This window comes from Anabrus simplex, chromosome 10, assembly GCF_040414725.1.
Source record: "Anabrus simplex isolate iqAnaSimp1 chromosome 10, ASM4041472v1, whole genome shotgun sequence".
Taxonomy (NCBI): Eukaryota; Metazoa; Arthropoda; class Insecta; order Orthoptera; family Tettigoniidae; genus Anabrus; species Anabrus simplex.
In genome coordinates this window covers 46812730-46832843 of record NC_090274.1, presented here as the reverse complement: position 1 = coordinate 46832843, position 20114 = coordinate 46812730, and the positions used below count along the sequence as shown (strand labels likewise).

General features: G+C 37.6%; 1 protein-coding gene across 1 annotated transcript in view; it reads left to right on the top strand.

Annotated features, from left to right (window-relative positions):
• LOC136882025 (oxysterol-binding protein-related protein 2) overlaps positions 1 to 20114 on the top strand; it is a 495565-nt gene that overhangs the window by 85826 nt on the left and 389625 nt on the right. The window contains exons 10-11 of the mRNA XM_068229471.1: positions 9193 to 9303; positions 15141 to 15354. Coding sequence (XP_068085572.1) covers positions 9193 to 9303; positions 15141 to 15354 — 325 coding nt within the window. The remainder of the gene's footprint in view (positions 1 to 9192; positions 9304 to 15140; positions 15355 to 20114) is intronic.

Genomic DNA, 20114 nt, shown 5'->3' with positions numbered 1-20114 from the left:
GAAAGTAGTGTAAACAGTTCTGATACCGATTCCAATAGTGCGGAAAGTGGCATAGACTGGACAATCGAGGCTACAGAAGGATTTCACTAGCGTTTTAAATATTGTTTTTTTTTTACAATTCGTTTATATAAGGGCCATTCAAAAAAAAAAGCCAGAGGCTATAAAATGAAAACCTGTACTGTTATTTCAAAAGTATTGCCCACCACTGTTGACGCACTTGTCCCACTGCGACACAAGGCCGTCTCATAAAATTCCTGGAGCTGCGTTGTGAACAAGTTCTGAACGTACTACTTGACGTCGGTGTCCGAATAAATCGTTTGCCTCTCAGAGTCTTCTTTAGCTCACATTGGATTTTTTGGATGACGGCGACCCTGTGTGCTTCCAGTGGAGACTGTCGTTTTGACTCAGGTTCGAAGTGATGACACCATGTCTCGTCTCCAGCGACCACTCGTGACAGGAACTCATTCCCTTCCTTGGCACAGCGCAGCAGATGTTAAAGAGAGAGGTCCATTCGACATGCTTCCGTTGCTGGTTGAATACTGTGAGGTACCCATTGGGCGCACTTTTAGCGAAATTTCAGTCTGTCCTTAATGATGGCGTGAACAGTTCCTACGCTCATTCGGACCTCTGCAGCAATGGCTGCTACGGTAACTCGCCCGTCTTACATAATGAGGGCATCCATCTGCTGGACAATGGCATCGGTAGTGCGGTGCGGCGTTCCAGACTGTGCATCATCGGCAATGACGTGCGTCCTTCCCTGAATCGCTTGTCCCATGCCTTGACCCTTGCAAAGGGCATGCAGTGTTGTCCATACACTTGTGCCATTCTTTGATGAATTTTCGTTCCCCTCACTCCTTCTGCTACCAGGAAATGCTCTACACCCCTTTGCTCTTCTTTTGAAGCCTCCATTTCACTGTTATCAGCACAACTGCATGCAGTGGACGATGAATGTGTGTGCGTGCTCGCTTTGTCGTCACGTGGTGTGCACTCGTGCCCCTGCAGCGGCGAGTTTAGGACCTCGGCGCTCTAATAGGGACCGCACCTTCCTTCGCAGGCAATTGCTTTATGATCCTTTCAGCGATTTTCATTTTATAGCATCAGTCTCATTTCTTTTTGAATGCCCTCATAAATCTCATAGAAGAGGAGACACACATGCTGAGCAATGCTTACAGGAGAGTGACTGGAAGCAAAAGATTGAGTGTTAGGACCTGACCTGGGAGCCCATGACAGGCTGTGAAATTTGTGGTATTGGGGTCTCGGTGTGTTGCTAGGTAAAGTGCAGAAGCCCATTCCTGTATAGTTCTTGAAATTTGCAACGTTTTGTGATTTGCTACAAAATCTTAGTTTAAATACCACCTAGAGTGCAGAAGCAAGCCCAATGCCTGCCTGAGAGGTTAATCACAAAAGTAAACTCACACTGTCATGCCGATGTAATTCTTGACTATAGCATACTGTGTAAGGTTTCTGTTCAAAAGTTTCATTGCATTATAGACTGAGAATTATGAGACACATGCATTGTGTGCAGAACAATCAGAGATTTCAAATATTCTTCAATTTGATGTAGTTTTTCACCTCTTAGAAGATATTTATCTTGCTTAGTAATTCTATCTTTTAGATCTCATGCATTTATAAATTTAAGAACTCTTTCTTTATACTGTATTGCTAGTTCGAATGATAAGCAAAATGAAGGAACGCAGGAAATGGAAAACGGTAAATACAGAAGAAGGAAAGCATAACTACAGGAAGTTAAATAATGAATTAAGAAGAGAAACAGAAAAAGCAAAGAAGAAATGGTTGTCAGAAAATTGTGATGAGAGAGTAACTGGAGAAAGAAGGGAAATATGACTTGATGTACAAAGAAGCAACAAATATAGTATTCAAAGAAAAGAGAAGGGAAAGCAGCAATAAGGAAATAGAGGCTACAGGTGGCACAATGATATATGAACCCCAAGAAATAATGAAAAGATGGGAAGAATACATAGAATGGTTATATGATCGGGACAGCCAACCAAATGAGATTCTTGTTGAACTATTAAAAGTGTTAAATAATGAAGGAAGAAAGGAGTTGATTGGATTTTAGATTATGTAATCAGATATACATGACATGAAAATAGCCAAAGGACTTTGCTGAAATCATCTTAATCCCTATGGAAAAGAAAAAGAACAGCATAAATGTGAAGAGCATAGGACATTGAGTCCAATTTTACATGCAGCCAAAGTCTTACTGTGGACGCTCAACAGAAGGATATATGGAAAGCTGAATAACTTTATAGGTGAAGAACAGTTTGGTTTCAGGCAAGGAGTTGGAACAAGAGATATCATTGGGCTACTGAGGGTGATAGGAGTGTGGTACATAGAGAAAAACAGGAAGGTTTATGCTATATTTATTGATCTTGAGAAGGCATTTGACTGTCAGATGGGACAAATTGATGACAATCCTGAATAAACATGGAGTTGATTGGAGGGATAGAAGTCTAATAAAGAATTTGTATTTAAACCAGACAGCAGTAGTGAGAATATGAGATGAGTGAAGAAATTGAATTAGGAAGAGGAGTAAGACAGAGTTGCATCTATCTTGAAGAAATAATCAATGAAAGTTTTAATGGAAAAAGTGGAGTTTGTGTTGGAGTTAGGAGAGTAGAATGTATAAGATTTGCAGATGATAAGGTTGTGATGGGAGAAAGCGAACGTGAAATGATACAAATGTTAGATAAACTCAACATGAAACTAGAAGAATATGTAATGAGAATAAGAAGACCAAAAGTATGATCATTGGGAGAAGAGGTAGAAGTTGGCATATTAGTATAGGGGGGAGAAGAAATAGAGCAAGTCGGTAACTTTAAGTATTTGGGAAGTATGATCAGAGATGATATGTGTTGCACAGAAATTACGAAAGGAATTGCCATAGAAAAGGAGGCTTTAAGAGAAAATCAAAATTACTTTGTGGACCACTAAACAAAGATTTGAGGAAAAGACTTGCTAAATGTTATATTTGGACCATAGCGCTGTATGGCGCAGAGACTTGGACATTGCGAAAGGAATGAGAGAAGAATGGAGGCACTAGAGATGTGGATATGGAGGAGAATAGAACAAGTGAAATGGGAAGGTCGGGTAGGGAATGAGGAGGTATTACGAAGAGTTGGAGAAGAACGATGTATGTTGCAAATCAGAAGCTTCCCGAACTCTGAAGGTCACTTGGCAAGACATAGCATTACAACACAATCCTACCCCGAAGTACCTCGGAATCACTCTGGATCATGCCTTAACCTACAAAAATCATTGTTTGAACATCAAGCAGAAAGTGGCTGCTAGAAACAATATTGTGCGGAAGCTAACTGGAACATCTTGGGGAGTACAACCAGACACAGTCAGGACATCTGCCCTTTCGCTCTGCTATTCCGCAGCTAAATACGCATGCCCGGTGTGGTACAAATCTTACCATACCAAAGCAGTTGCTGTAGCACTCGACGAAACCTGCCGCATTATTACTGGATGTTTGAGACCTACACCTTTGGAAAAATTGTATTGCTTTGCAGGGATAGCACCTCCCGATATCCGCCGTGAAGTGGCAGCTAAGAAAGAAAAGAGAAAGGTGTTGACATCGGAAGCCCACCCTTTGTTTGGATATGAGCCACCACGCCAGCGCCTTAAGTCTAGCAAAAGCTTCTTGAGAGTAGCCGAAACATTTGCAGGAACAGCGCAGCAAGCAAGAATTCAAGAATGGTGCGTCAGTAGTCAACATACGAGGATCAGTCAATGGATGACCCCGAAAAAGGAACTCCCTTCTGGCCATCTCACAGATTGGGTGAATTGGAGAGCACTGAATAGACTGTGCTCTGGTGTTACGCAGTGCAGGGAAAACCAGAAGAAATGGGGTTTCGAAGTGGACAGTACCTTGTGTGTATGTGGAGAAGAGCAGACCACAGCCCATTTGCTGCAATGTAGTTCATGCCCATTCAGCTGCACAACAGAAGACCTGGTTAAAGCGAAGCCAAACGCACTTGATGTTGCAAGGTTTTGGGCTCACCTAGTTTAATGTGGCTCTTCGTCATGTAAGTATTTATATTATGTTTTATGTTTTTTCCTTATATTTAATTTAAAGTTATATATGCTTCCGACACGATATAAATAAATAAATATTAAGCCGTAAAATATATTAACAGAAAGACATTTGTGAATGCAATGAGCAGATTAACATTTAAAATAACTGTTAAAATTGGAATAGGCATTAACATGGTAGATCCCAATAACCATGAAAAGATTTGGCCAAAATTCTCATAAATTTCTTCGTTTTTACTAACTCGATTGTCATTGAGCTATTGTATTGTGCTACTTAAAATTTCAGTCATAAATCCTGTTAAAATTCAGTAGTATCTGAGGCTTAAAAGTCTTAATGTACGTGTCGAAATAGTGAGAAATGTTCTACGTCTTGTATTAATTTGATGCTTGCTGCAAATCTGTTGATTGTGAATGGCTAGGTACATCTTTTTAATGTAGTATTTATTGTAGTAAAATGATTTTCTAGCGACAAAAAAAAATTATGTATTGAATAGGTGGAAAACAAAAATAAAAATCGTATGCATGAAAACCTTGCCGCAGGGCAGGCAAAAGTGGAAGAGGTTCATCCCATGACGAGACCTGCCATAAAGGAGAATATCTGGATGATGATGATGAGTTCGAATTGGCTTACCAGGAAATATTTGTTAAAATCACCTCGGGGCTGAATGGCTTAGATGGTTGAGGCGCTGGCCTTCTGACCCCAACTTGGCAGGTTCGATCCTGGCTCAATCCAGTGGTATTTGAAGGTGCTCAGATACGTCAGCCTCATGTTGGTGGATTTACTGTCACGTAAAAGAACTCCTGCAGGACTAAATTCCGGCACCTCTGCATCTCTGAAAACCATAAAAATAGTTAGTGGGATATAAGCCAATAACATTATTATTTATTAGCTTCTCTGTCTGAGCCTATTATTACACAAGTATGACACATAAAAGTTCTCTGTTCTTTTCAACTTCCTTAAGTATACTATAATGCACTGTTATTAATCCTTTCAAGTCACAATAAACGGCCACATTGTTGACTGTGGAATCGGATTTAATTTGTCTGCCCGTAGTTTGAGCATGCCTGCCACACGAAAACATGCATGAAATAAAAACTAATGCAGATAACTCGCTCAGCTTTCGAATTCATGCCTTTGAAGGTTATGACTTGCTTGTTCTTCATTCCTTGAGTGACTGCTGGCTGTGGTACAAATGTTTCGTTTTAAATAATTTCAAAAGACTGAATCCGTGTACTCTAAACAAAACATTGCAGTTTCGGACTGTGGACGGACTATACATTTTTTGTGTGTCTGAATCGCCGCTGTATCCACAGACTAGATATGCATCAGGAATACTGTCTTTTGTCTCCAGTTTCTAATCACAATGGTTCTTTTGCATCACAGGCTGCGCACTTTTGGGAGAACCTGGCACGGCACTCTCACTTTCTTCAATGCTCTGCTCACTTCATTAACTTTCACTGTTGCTATCACGATCCTTGAATGTGGATTCATTTTCCACCCTAATCACCATCTAAAACAATGTCTACAATCGCTTTCAATCTCTCGTCATTACCACAAAATTGGTTCTACTGCATAATCAACACTAAACTGTTGTTCAACAATCCCAGTGTCGCACAGAAATACAGACATTACTGTTTACCAACAGTACATGCCTCCAATTCCCTGCAGTGTGTATTGTTAGAGATTATATTGCAAATAGAAACTAGTATAAGAAGATAAGTGAGGCACTGCATCATTGCAAACTGAGCTAGTCATTTGATTCATGCACCAAAACACTACGCGTGACTACAGCTTGTCATGACACAAATGGGTTAATAACATAGACACTCAGTAGACCATAACAACACTAAGGACAGTATTGCACTAGGATGCTGTGATTTAGTTGCTAGCATCTCTGCCATACTCTTGCATTAATTTAATGGTCATGTATCGCACTTGGCATCCATCTGGCAGTGCTTTCAACTTACCATTGCTGCTAACCAAGATGCAAAGTGCTAATGCTCCTGGCATCCCTGCCACGAAGGCCAAGGTCAGATAAAGTTCACAGCACACAACAGTCCATCGTTGTCTATCCATGTGTGCACCATATTTCTATTTCTTTCAAAAAAGGACAATTTTGACACTGAAAAATTATTAATTGAAATGCTGTCCTGACCATCACTAGGATTCATCTGCTGCTGAATACGCAGACCAAGACTTCAAAAAAAAACCTGTTAATGCAAGTTGCTCTTCTAAACTAATAAAACTTCCTATAAATGGTGTCTTGGTTTGGAAAATAATTTTCATATATAATTAATATTTTCAGTGATCCTTTGGATAAACTCCGATAACTAAAGAACTATCAGAATATTTTCTTAAATTGTAGTATATTTTGGAAAACATTCCACTTAAGGATGGTCAGCAATGAAAGGATGCTCCTACAATTTTTATCTTTAAACTTTCGTTTCCTACACGTACCTGCCAACCGTTCCGATTTACCCGGAAACTTTCCGTTTTTTAACTTTTCTGATTTTCCGATTTATTTTTACTTCTTCCTATTTTTGACCAGTATAACCTCCAGTGCCGGCCCCGCGGTGTAGGGGTAGCATGCCTGCCTTGTACCCGGAGGCCCTGGATTCGATTCCAGGCCGGGTCAGGGATTTTTATCTGCATTTGAGGGCTGGTTCGATGTCCACTCAGCCTACATGATTACAATTGAGTAGCTATCTGATGGTGAGATGGCGGCCCCGGTCTAGAAAACGTAAGAATAACAGCCGAGAGGATCCGTCATGCTGATCACACAACACCTCGTAATTTGCAAGCTTTTGGGCTGAGCAGCGGTCGCTTGGTAGGTCATGGCCCTTCGGGGCGGTTGCACCATGGGGTTTGATTTCATAACCTCCAGTACGTTCAATATTCTTCGCCTGGGATAAAGGATAAATACTTACGTGCGTGTGTAAATTATGCAACCTCATTTTCAAGCGTATTTGATGCTTTATTTCGCGGGCGTTTCGTCCGTCGCCTTCGTGTATCGTGTTTCCCGCCTACCACAGCAGCGTGTGTGCTTTTTACAGCTGGGGATTCAGGATGGTAATCGTCCTGCAAGCAACAGAGGCTAACGCACGCTAGCAAATAAGTTAATTTAAAGATAAAAATTTCATTGTTCCGTATTGAAATTATTGATGTTAAAAATTAAATAACTGGAAAGGAGGTTCAACCTATTCAATACTCAAAAGAAAGAAACGTAGCAATCACATTTCTATTTAAATGGGACCGGTTTCGACCTTAGTCTAGGTCATCAGCCATAAAAAACATGTAAAATGTTTATGAATGTTGGAGGTCAGATTCACACTCTGTTAGGCACAAAGACACGACACCACATTCTGTCCTGCACAAAGTCACAACACTACAAATCAACATGCGAAGATCAAAAAGGCTTGAATTCGCAGACGAACAGATCTGTAGTAGAAAGCCGCCAGCTCCCGGTGACCAGCGCGGCACACTCAAGGTCACGCGCTGTGGCCAAACACCAAAGTAGAGTGGAGAACGTTTCGAAGGTCCAGAACCTGTCACGGCTGCGGGAAGCCAAGTACGTATATAAAAATATACGACGCCAATTAGTACAACCGAATGAGCACCCGTACTAATTGGCGTCGTATATTTTTATATACGTACTTGGCTTCCTGCAGCCGTGACAGGTTCTGGACCTTCGAAACGTTCTCCACTCTACTTTGGTGTTTGGCCGCAGCGCGTGACCTTGAGTGTGCCGTGCTGGTCACCGGGAGCTGGCGGCTTTCTACTACAGATCTGTTCGTCTGCGAATTCAAGCCTTTTTGATCTTCGCATGTTGATTTGTAGTGTTGTGACTTTGTGCAGGACAGAATGTGGTGTCGTGTCTTTGTGCCTAACAGAGTGTGAATCTGACCTCCAACATTCATAAACATTTTACATGTTTTTTATGGCTGATGATGACCTAGACTAAGGTCGAAACCGGTCCCATTTAAATAGAAATGTGATTGCTACGTTTCTTTCTTTTGAGTATTGAATAGGTTGAACCTCCTTACCAGTTATTTAATTTTTAACAGCAAATAAGTTAATCACAACTTAAGAATGAGTTTGTTATTGTGTGGTTTGCACGCTGTTAACATCGTTTCTGTACGTAGTTTAGTTGGTGTTGTAGGCCACACGTTTTTTCTTGAGTTTCTGTCCTTTCCCCACTCCCTCCGCCCCCACCCCGGTCAAAGTCGTATATTAATAATGTATGGGTCATATTGTATTGTTTTTGTATGTGGTAGTTTCGCGTATTTCAGTGCATAATTTTAATGAGTTGAATGTATTTCACGGAGTTATGTTGGTGACAGTTTCTGGTATTTTCTCTTCTCGTTATGGCCAAAAAATCTAACAAACGTTATCTCCAAGTATTCAGAGATACCTATAAATTTCCTTCCATTTTACCATCTAATAAAAGATGCATTTTGTTGCGTGTGTCGGTGTGACATAAATATTATTATTCGTATGTATCATAAATGAGAATGATTAGGTACATTTTCTTGTAACCATGTTTGTTTTCTTAGTTTAAGATTTTAAATTTAATGGTATAATTCGCGTTGTAACTGTAGATATGTATGCTTTTTATCCTGACCTCTTTTCACCTAGACTGTGGTGCAATATATGTGATGAAATTCAAGAATTAAATATCTTCCTATTTTTTATTTCTAAAAGTTGACAGGTATGGTAAATCACATGTAGGCCATTTAAATGCCTGTCTATAGAGGTTAATCATTGCTTGAAACTGCTGTTCACTCGACTAACAATAAAGCTAGTGGCTTGTGTGGCAGTTTATGTGGTGTCCTGTCTTGTAGATGGATTCATGGCTTCGCTGTTGTTGTCACTGTCAATAGCATCCTAAAGTGATACCACCCTAAGTAATTTTTGAAGAGGTGATGTATTCTTCAGTTGAGATATTACTGTATATTGATTAAAGTTCCTTTTTCTTTTCATTTTGTCATTTCCTAAATACGTTTTCTATTTCCCTTTCGTTTTACTTCTAATGATCCATAAGTAATGAACCACCAGTTCGAAGCAGACACCTTCTCGTGCTGGATGTAGAAGTTATTTGTTATTAATGCTAACAGCCTCTCTTGTATGTAAAGGCTATCAAGCTTCTGGTCTGTATGCAGAAGTTCCAGCTGCTGTCGGACACTGCCGGGGACATGCTGTCTTCGCTTGGCCACTGCTTGTCGCTCTTCCAGCAACAAGAAGAGGTGAGTAATTTCCGTGCATCCATGATATTGTTTTTTATAGAATAGAGTAGAATATATTTATCACCTACAGGATGTCCCAATTACAGATGATGTAATAGAAAAATTAAATAAAAAATTAAATAAAAAATAAATTAAATAATATGCATAAAAGGAATAAACTTTCATAAAAATCCGTACGTGTAGGAGGCTGCTAGTGTCAATCTCGATAGTGTTCAGACTTGGAGAGATATGACACTGTCTAAAATCTTTAAGGACTGTAGCCCTGATGATTATATTAGTGAAGATGAATTGAGGTTATTTTCCTTATTCCTATTGATAGAACAGTGATTGAGCCATAGGCATCACATTTAGCCATCTAAATGGAATTATGTAATTTCCAGATATCTATTGTTTCTTCCCACGAACTGTACACGCCATCTCCAACCTCCGGACTAGGGCATCATCCAGTGCGTTAAGTAAAAATATACAAATATGCTCATGCAGGAAAGGTTGGCTTTCCTGGAAACAGCTTCACATAAAATCTCAATTTTGGATGCCGTGCATTTGTTAAAATCTGGTTAGGAATCTGTGAACGAGACCACAATTCAAAACTGTTTCCGCAAAACAGGCTTCATTTGTTCAGGCATTGATGAATTTTTAATTGGAATAATGGAAAGCAGTAATTGTATGAATTAAGAAAGGAACCAGCTTGGGACAATGATGATGAAGAGGTGAATTTTTCCACATATGTTGAATGTGATGACAATGTTGCCACCTGAGAAGTGCAGACTGTAGACAAAAGTCATGATAAGCTGATGGTTGATAAAGATGGTAACTAGCAAGAAACTGAAAATCAAACGGTAAGAACTGAACAGCAGTACCAACACATTTGGCTGCAGTAGTCATGCAATGTTGTGTCAAGTTTTGTTGTGGATGACAGTGTAATGAATTAAGTTATCAAACTTTATACTCTTGTATGCCACGAACCTGCTACGCAGGCGTAGCAGGGGGAGAGGTGATACTCCCACGTGGCGCTTCCCAGGTGGCGGATAGGGGGGCCCTAACCGGCTTGCCGGCGGACTTGAGGGAAATAAAATACCTCTCACGGACCAAACACACTACCGCCTGTCGGTGGGGGACACACATGTAGAATACACCCGCGGTATCCCCTGCCTGTTGTAAGAGGCGACTACAAGGGGCGACCAAGGCATGATTGAATTAGAACCATGAAACTACACTTGATTCGTACCATCATGCGGGGAACATCATGGGTTGCATGTACTTGCGAGTAGTATCACTAAATTGGTACGAAATAGGTTTGTGATTAGTTGCAGTAAAAAGCCTGGCCTGGTGGATTCCAACAACCGTGCGTTGTACCCATGTGGGCAACACCGCGGGTCAGGGCGTAGCCTGCGAGTTGTACCGCTATATGAGCGGCACCGTGGGTCAGTGTTGCCGGTGATTGGTACCCACTATGTGAGGAACACCCCGGGAATACCGGCGCCCGTGACTAGTACACCTAGGTGAGGAACCTTACCGGTTTGCGTTGGCTATGAGTGGCACCATTGTGTGAGAAACACCATAGGTCTGCGTTCCCTGTACGAATTGCAATACTTGTGAGTAGTACTATCTTGTGTGGACCACCGTGAGTCTTCGCTACTTTTGATTAGTACCCCAAAATGACAAATACCATGGTTCTACTTTACTCGCGACATGTACCATTCTGTGGAGCCTTAGACGTGAATTTAGCACCCCTTCAGACATCAAGCATCATTGTGCTTTATAAATGGTCCCTTGGTCAGTAATACTCTAATTAACTACCTTCTTTTTGAGTCTGATCCACTGTTTTTGTTTGTTTTTGTTTTTTTTGTAGGGTTCATGTCCATCCATTCATTCTTTATGACATTTTTTATTTTATTTTGGTCAGTGGATGAATTTGAATTTTTTGTTATTTCATTTCGTACCATTAGGGGCTGATGACCTCGATGTTAGGCCCCTTTAAACAACAAGCATCATCATCAACTCTTGCATGTAATTTGGAACGGAAAAAGTAGTAGTCTGCGTTAGACATGTTTCTTACACGCAAGTGATGTGCAAGTTACTCTGTGTATTTTTAAAATGTGTCTATTTTAAATCAAATTCTTGACAGTTTTTTGTGCATTTTAAAAATTTTTATTAAAATAATGACACGTATAGTTTGCATTTCTGAGAATGGTTTTCCTGGATGTTTTACTATGTTTGTGTTATTTCTTCTAACTATTTTTACTTTCAAACCTAACTTTAAATTTAATGCCGTAATGTTTTCATTTTTTAACACTTTTCCTCTGAGTTTTTTGGTCGCTACAAAAACGTCCTAAATGGTTTTAGCTGTATATTAAAATAATCACCTGTACAAATTACACTGTTAACTTTTATCTCTGAAATAACCTGTCTTCAATCTTATTCCTGAAAATAGAGAACATTATTTCAATAATTATGACATAATATCTAAACCTGATCTGTAAATAATTCTTAGTTGTATGTATAATCTCCTCTTCACCTTAATATATGCATAACTCAGGTTCAACTGTATTTTAAATTCCACAAAATAATGTCCCAAGAGTGCAGTCTTTCTCCTTTTGACTATAACTAGCAGCTCTTGATCTCTTAGTTTCAGGACTTCATTAGTTACTCTTGCTGCCCACAGTATTTTAAGCATCCTGCCTCAAGTTCACATTCTTCATTGTAGCCATGTTTAATGTCTGTTAGTCAACAACCCACAGAAGTATAGACCAGATGTAACACATCGTTAAGCTGTAAAGTCTATACGGTCTGACACCGTGGGTAGCCGGTTCGAGTCCCATTGGTCGAAAAAAACTGTTCACCATCAGAATGTTGGCTGGTTAATATATGTTAATATGGTTTTAAATTGTGATGAATTTGACGTTGATAAACTTATATGGTTGTCAATTTTTCTACAAACTTCTATCAGCTGTTGACACAGTGAGGCGTCAAAACTAGTACTGATTGAAAAATATATGTTGTAATTACATCGACGCAACAATTTTTATGTATTGAATGAGGTGGACCCAAAATTATAATAAAAAGTTGTAACAACCTGTATGTTATAATGCGTTGAAAAGCTTATGGGGGAGTGTGATCCCTTTTTCAGGAAAAAAGTTTTCTGTTCAAATTTCATCAGAACCTTGTTGATTTTATTTTATTTGTGTTATTTGAAGGTCTTTATTTTCAGTTTCAACTCAGTTAATCAATAGCTGTTTCTTTTTCATGTATAATACTTTTACCATATGTTTTCTTTTGCAAGTAGTTTATTATTTTGCTACTCAAAATTAGTTTTGGCAGGGTAAAGAACCTAACTGTTAAAAATTATTGGTTTTAGACAAATGTTTCTCTATCCTTGAATGATTGTTGACTTCTAGCCTATTGTTACAAAACTGAGTTTTTCTGTTTTATCTTACCAAACTCTTATCATGGACTATGCAGACCAACCCCAGTAAAGCTGATACTTACTCAAGGGAGAAATCTACTCTGGGGTGATAAAATACCACAGAAAGCAAAATTGACCATGTTTAATACCTACTTCATTCCATTTCTCACATATGGACTCGAAACTTGTACCCTGCATAGCAAGGCAAATAGTAAAATCCAGTCAACAGAAATGAAATTTGCCGGGCTGAGTGGCTCATACAGTAGAGGCGCTGGCCTTCTAACCCCAACTTGGCAGGTTCGATCCTGGCTCAGTCTGGTGGTATTTGAAGGTGCTCAAATAATGACAGCCTCGTGTCGGTAGATTTACTGGCACATAAAAGAACTCCTGCGGGACTAAATTCCGGCACCTCAGCGTCTCCGAAGACCGTAAAAGTAGCTAGTGGGACGTAAAGCAAATAACATTATTATTAGAAATGAACTTCATCAGAACAATGAACCAGAAGACCAGGAAGGACAAGATTAGAAATGAAGTTAACAGGAAAGAGGCTGGCATCAAAATACCTGATACCAAGCTTTTAGGAAGATGCAGGCTACAATGGTTTGGACATGTTATGAGTAGAGCCTGGATTATATGTAATTACATATTCTGTTCCCGTATATGTAGCTACACAAAAAACTAAGTCGACGAATCACACTAAAAGAACCTTTATTCCCGAAGTTTAAAGTTACATATTTTTACATATTTCGATGCATAGTAAATATTTTGACACTTTGGGAGTCAAGGGTTATGAATTTCATGTTTTTTGTCTGTATTGAACTGAGAATAACATATGAATAATAACACAGTAAAGGTTTCCACCTATTCAATACTATATGTATTTACAATATTTTAAATTATATGGAACTAGTTTCGACCCACCTAAGGGTCATCATCAGCCATATTAAAGCATAAACAACTCTTGTCGAATCCTAAAACATGTTATTTTAACGGTAAGAATCTTATGGATTTAAAATTTATAAAGTGAAGTGTGGTAATGAAATGAGAAATATAATTAATAATTATACGAGGAATATACATACTAAGAAGTTTGGAACAAAGTATAAATGGGGTGCTTAGTGTTGTAAAAATTATACACTCATGGATATCAGTAGTCCTCGTACTAAAGAATACAATGTAAAATGACACACATAAAAATATAAAAATGTATACATAAGTATGTACAAAGTCTGGAGAGTAAAAGGTGATACTGTGGCGACCCCATCGTACTAACAGCCTATATCTGCTTCATTCATTACATCCCTGACCTGATCAATGACTGGAAAACAGGTTGTAGATTTTCATTTTCAGTAAATATTTTAATAAATATTACATATTTTAAATATTATAAGGATACAGCTCATTTGAAGGAAAACCATTTTTAAATTGATTTTACATCGATTTAAGTTTTTCAATGAAACACTTGAAAATAGTTTTAAAAGCCTGTAGGTCTCTAACATGTAATATCTAAAAATCTAAAAATAACTTAATAATTTAAAGTGTGAGGTATTCGGTCAAAGAATCGCATCCCTTGACTGTGCAAATCTTGGGCGTCTCGTGCTGTGTCTTATCAATCTTCGCTTGCACAAAGTTGGTCACATCGTTCTCCTCTCAGAGTTAGTGACTCTTCTTTTGTGCTCCCTTCTCCAGTCTATGTCAAAAGTGCCTTTCTTTCTTTCTTTCTTTCTTTCTTTCTTTTGTTCTTTCTTTCTTTTTCTTTCTTTCTTCAGTCATTGCCCATGCTTCACTTCCATAAAGGGCTACACTCCACACAAAAGTCTTCAGAAACATTTTTCTAATAAGCATATTTGTATGTGATGAGATCAAATTTCTTCTCTTAATAAGGACCTTCTATGCTTGAGCAAGCCAAGTACTTCTTTGCCGGGCAATTTGAAATACACGTCAGTGACATCTATGGTATCCTTAATTTCTTTTTTTGTTCAAAGAACTCTCGGTATTTGTATTTTACTTTCCCGTCTTTTTGTCAGTGTCCAGGTCTCTGCTGGACATGTTAGTTTGGGGCATTGGTCCATCTTGTACATCACCTCTTTACACTTCCTTCGTACTTCTTTCTTCCAGATCAATTTCCTCGCACTCTGGCATAATGCATTTTCTTGTTGTATATCTTTTGCTGATCCCCATGTCCAATCCTGCATCAATTCACTTTCCCAAGTACTTTCCACAATTTCAAGATCTTTTCTTCTAATTTTTACATTACTTTTCCTTTCTCTTTCTCCTCTAGTTGGCACTTCTGTTATTTCACTCCATATAATTGGTTTAACCTATATATCTCTTTATAAGATCCCGTAAATTTTAATTAAGTCATATTTTAATGCCTAAGTGTCCCAGTTTAAAAGGATTTTTCTCATTCCTACCTTCTTCCAATTTTCAGGTACGTGTCCTGCAGCTGAAGCAAGAACAGGAGAAATGCCGTGTGCTGGAAGAAGCTCTTAACGTCCTAGCAAAAGAACATCACGAGTTAGAGCAGTCCATGGCCTCTCACCTGTCCAACTCCCCTACCCACCGCCATCACGACCATACTCACGGGCGCAGTCCGCGTTTCTACGACACGTCCGACGACGAATTCTATGATGCCTTCGAGGCTGGTGAGCTTATGTCCAGCTTAGACTAGCATGTGCTGTTCGCTTGCTGCTTTTGTGTTGTGTATTGTCATTTCAGTGGGTATGCTACATTGTGATGTAACTGCGGGAGCTCAACTTGGTGCTAAGAAAAACTGATAGTAGATAGTAAAGAATGAAATGTTCACAAAGAAATGGAAATAATTTGTAAAAATGTCTTTTTCTCTCAGGTATGATCAAGCTGGAATTAACAATTCTGCACCACAAGATTTGCATTCTTGCAATCATCACTTTCATATTTCTCGATTGTTTTATTGCGTAGTTTTTTGTAAAATTATATCAGACAATGCTTAGCTTTTTAATGCTTATATCAAACTTTGATATTTTTATACATTTGTAAAGTAAAATGCTCTAGAGTGTACAATTCCTGCATATTTTTAGAGATACTTACTGTTTAGCTGTTAATAACTCTTTGTTTTTCTTCCTTGTTACATTGTTTTCTTTACTGTTTACGATGCCCTTGAAGCTGGTAAGCTTCTGTCCAGCGTAGACTATTATGTGCTGTTTGCTTTCTGCTTTTGTGTTGTGTGTCCTCGTTTCAGTGGATTGTATGCTGCATTTAATGTAAATATGACAGCTCTGCTTGGTAAGAAAAAAACCATGCTAGTAGATTGTAAAGAATGAAATATTGTGAAAAGAAATGGAAATAATCTGTAAATGTTTCTTTTTCTCTCAAGCATGGTCAAGCTTGAATTAATCTGTACAATTCCATGCCATAAAATTTGCGTTCCTGTGATTGTTGCATTTGTATGCCTCTATAGTTTTATTGCTTGGTTCTTTGTAAAATAACATACGACAATGATTAGCTTTTAAATGCTGATATCAAATTTTAACGTTATTTTTGATATATTTGTAAAGTAAAATGCTCTAGAGTATGCAGTTTCTGCATATTTTTAGAGGTGTAGATATTTGTTGTTTAGCTGTTACCAACTGTCTTCTTTTTTATATGGTTTTCTTTACTATTCAGCTGTTAATAACTCACCTTCCTTTTTATATGCTTTTCTTTATGTTTAGCTGTTGCTGTCTTTTTTTACATACTTTTGTTTACTATTTAACTGTTAATAACTTATCTTCCTTCTTATGTTTTTTTATGTTTAGCTGTTAAAAACACTGTCTTGCTTTTTACATGGTTTTTCTTTACTGTTTAGCTGTTAATAATTTTCTGTTTTCCTTTTTTTTATGGTTTTCTTTATTGTATAGTTGTTAATAACTCTATTTGTCATCCTTTTTACATGGTTTTCTTCACTGTTTAACCGTTAATAACCGTCTTTCTTATTACATGGATTTCTTCCACTGTTGGTGTAGTAAATTTCTTTACGTTAACTACAGACCAAAAATGAGATTTTTAAATTTAAAAGCAAGATATTCAGCCGTAGTATCTATGCGCGAGCAGATAATATTCATATTAGAAATATTGTCCGATATAATAATATTTTGATTATTGTTTTAGGCGTTGATTGGTAATCGCTTGGAAAATTCCTTTTTCTTCAGTACTGTCATCAGACATGTTTCATTCGTACTTTGTTCTGCATACAGGTGCAGTTTTAAAAATGACTTTTGAACTGCAGAATATTGACAGTCGGTACAGATAGGTCCTCTTCTTCTAGTTGGTTGTATTAAATCTATTATTTCTTTCTTACTTTTCTTTCCCTCTTTTAAAGCAACATGTTTAAGGTGTTGGTGATAGTGAGAATGTCTTATTTTTTATAATATAATATGCAAAATTTTAAGAAAAATACAGAGCCTTGATGTTAGGTTTGTAGAACTTAAACTCTCATAATAATCATAATTGATGTTGTATATTTTGATATGTTTTTATAAAACCACTTTCTGTCGGATTACGAATGTCATGCTAGGAGAGAAAATGTAAGCATATGAACTTTTGTACAAACACAATATTATAGATTAGATATAAAATTTAAATTTAAAAGTAAGGTAATGTCTCCTTGCATACAGTTTACAAAATGAGCGGATATTTAAATGATTATGTTGTTAGGCATAATATTATTTTTATTGTTATTTTAGAAGTAGGTAGGGGTTCACTTTGAAATTTCCTTTCTCTGCAACAATGTTATAAATTCGATTTCATTACTGTTCTGTGTACTTGCAATTTAAAACAATTACTTTTGGACTGCAGCATGTCAACAGATCAGTGCTCATTCATCCTCTTCATCTGTTACCATATTTTCTTTTTCATCTTTCTTTCCAGTAACATGTTTAAGGTGGTGGGAACTAATTCACATCATTGATATTATAATTATGCATAATTTTAAGATAAATACAGGGTCTTAATACTAGACTTGTTTTAATTTGTGCTAAATTCTTTCTGTATATCTTGATTGTTAACATTTTTTAAAAAGCATAATTTCTTGTGTGATTATTTTAAAAAATTGTTTAGATAACATTGTGAAGCTAAGGGAGGAAATGTAACAAGAAAACTTTAGTACAAACGCATTGTAGTGGGACAGATTTTTTTTAAAATATTGTGATCATCCTAAGTCAATTCATTTGTGAAATAGCAGACTCTAATAATCTAATTGAAGTGGTAGGGAGGATGCAGTGTACCAGGAAAGAATAGTGGAATATATGTTGTTGTTGTTGTTGTTATTATTATTGTATCAGTAAACCAGTGATTCATTGGTGAGCCTTTAAGAGAGACTTACTGGATGAAAATTCCTGTAGTACCAGATTTCCTTTCAGTGCTTATCTGGTGTCATTGCAAATCTTCAGAATTGTTCTAATATAATCCCTTATGATCTTAATTTCTTCTGGAGTAAGTTGCTTTTACTTACAGGCACCTTATATTACGTGTCGCTCACATATCAGTTGTTGTTGAATATTTATTGAATCTTGCATCTGGCCTAAATTGGAAAAAAAAAAAAGAATGTGATTGAAGAAATAATTCAGCAAATTCAGTTTAAATTAACATATAGACTTATTATTCAGTGCTACTTAACTATATGATAATTTTCAGGAATATTATGGAAATTAAACATTTCTTCTTATATCCAATAAAAGATCCTTCTTCATTGCTAATGCATATTAATGTAGTGATCCTTTTTTTTTTTGCAAAGGATCGGAGAAAAATATTTTCAGACATTATCTGTAAGGAATTTTTAACGAGACTGAAGTGAAAGCTTACCTAGAATTTGAGTGTCAAAATTCTCTCAATTTCTTCTCTATGCTGTATGATTTTTCATGTTTTTCTTATTTTTATTTGTAAATTAAGAGAGAATAAAATATTTATCCACCTAGTGTGATTCTGTTTTCTCAATGAAAGGGTAAAGAACAAAATCACAAGATAGTGTGAATATGCACCATGCAAACATTCACTTGGATATACCTAAGATGAACACCTGCCGATGATATTCTATATTTTACCGAGCTCGATGGCTGCAGTCGCTTAAGTGGAGCCAGTATCCAGTATTGGGGAGATAGTGGGTTCGAACTCCACTGTCAGTAGCCCTGAAGATGGTTTTCCGACCAGGCAAATGCTGGGGCTGTACCTTAAGGCCACGGCTGCTTCCTTCCCATTCCTAGCCCTTCCTGTCCCATCATCGCCACAAGACCTATGTGATATAGAAGTTGATTCCCATAGGGAATCTGAAATATTTGTTCCGAATGAGTAAATTTATTATACCAATATAAATGGTCCGTTATTGGACATTATAAATTTTCCAGCTAACTCATTCCTGGTTGCCAGCGTTTCGCCCTCGTGTGCTAGGCTGGGCTCATCAGTTGGTACCTAGCACACCTACCAAGACGCTGGCTAGTGCATACCATGGAGGCCACTGCATAGGCTAATTGTGTGCTAGGTACCAACTGATGAGCCCAGCCTAGCACATGAGGGCAAAACGCTGGCAACCAGGAATGAGTTAGCTGGAAAATATATAATGTCCAATAACGGACCATTTATATTGGTATTACAAGACCTATGTGTCAGCGCGACATAAAGCAACTTGCAAAAAAAAAAATTAATATTCTATATTTTATTGGCAATTAGATCAGCAAAGAAAGTGCACACCAAAGCCGACTATGTGAGCATCAAGATGTTGGAAGAGGGCATTGTAAGATGGCATCGAAAGTGAATCATTCAATCATCATTGACTGCATTTAGGGCTAGTGCCACCAGATGGCAGATCCAATTGTTTACCTAGATTTTCCTCAAATGATTTCAAAGAACTTGGAAAATTTCCCTTGATAAATTATCCAATCCCTTATTCCTCTTACTATAAATGAATATTTGCCCCAATTTGTCCACTTGAATTCCAACTTTATTTCATATTGTGATCTTTTCTACTTAAAAAAAAAAACACTCAATCTTATTTGTCTACTAATGCCATTTTATGCTATCTGTCCACTCAGAACTCGTAACATACCACTTAGTTAGCATCTCGTCTCTTTACTCCCAAATCTTCCCAGCAACATTTCAAAAATTTTTGTAACACTATTTTCGTGTTGGAAACGCAGAGCAAAACGTGCTGCTTTTCTCTGGTTTTTTTCCCAATTCTCGAATCAAGTCATTCTGGTGAGTGTCCCATAGACACGAGTAATACCCTAATTGTAATCTTAGCAGCGACTTATATACCTTCTCCTTTAATCCTTACCACAATCCCTAAATACCCTCATAACTGTATGTAACCTTTATTTACTTTTCTGTTAATGATTACCACAATAAAGATGTTTCCTTATACCGCATTTATGCGAATAATCCCCGCCACCGAATA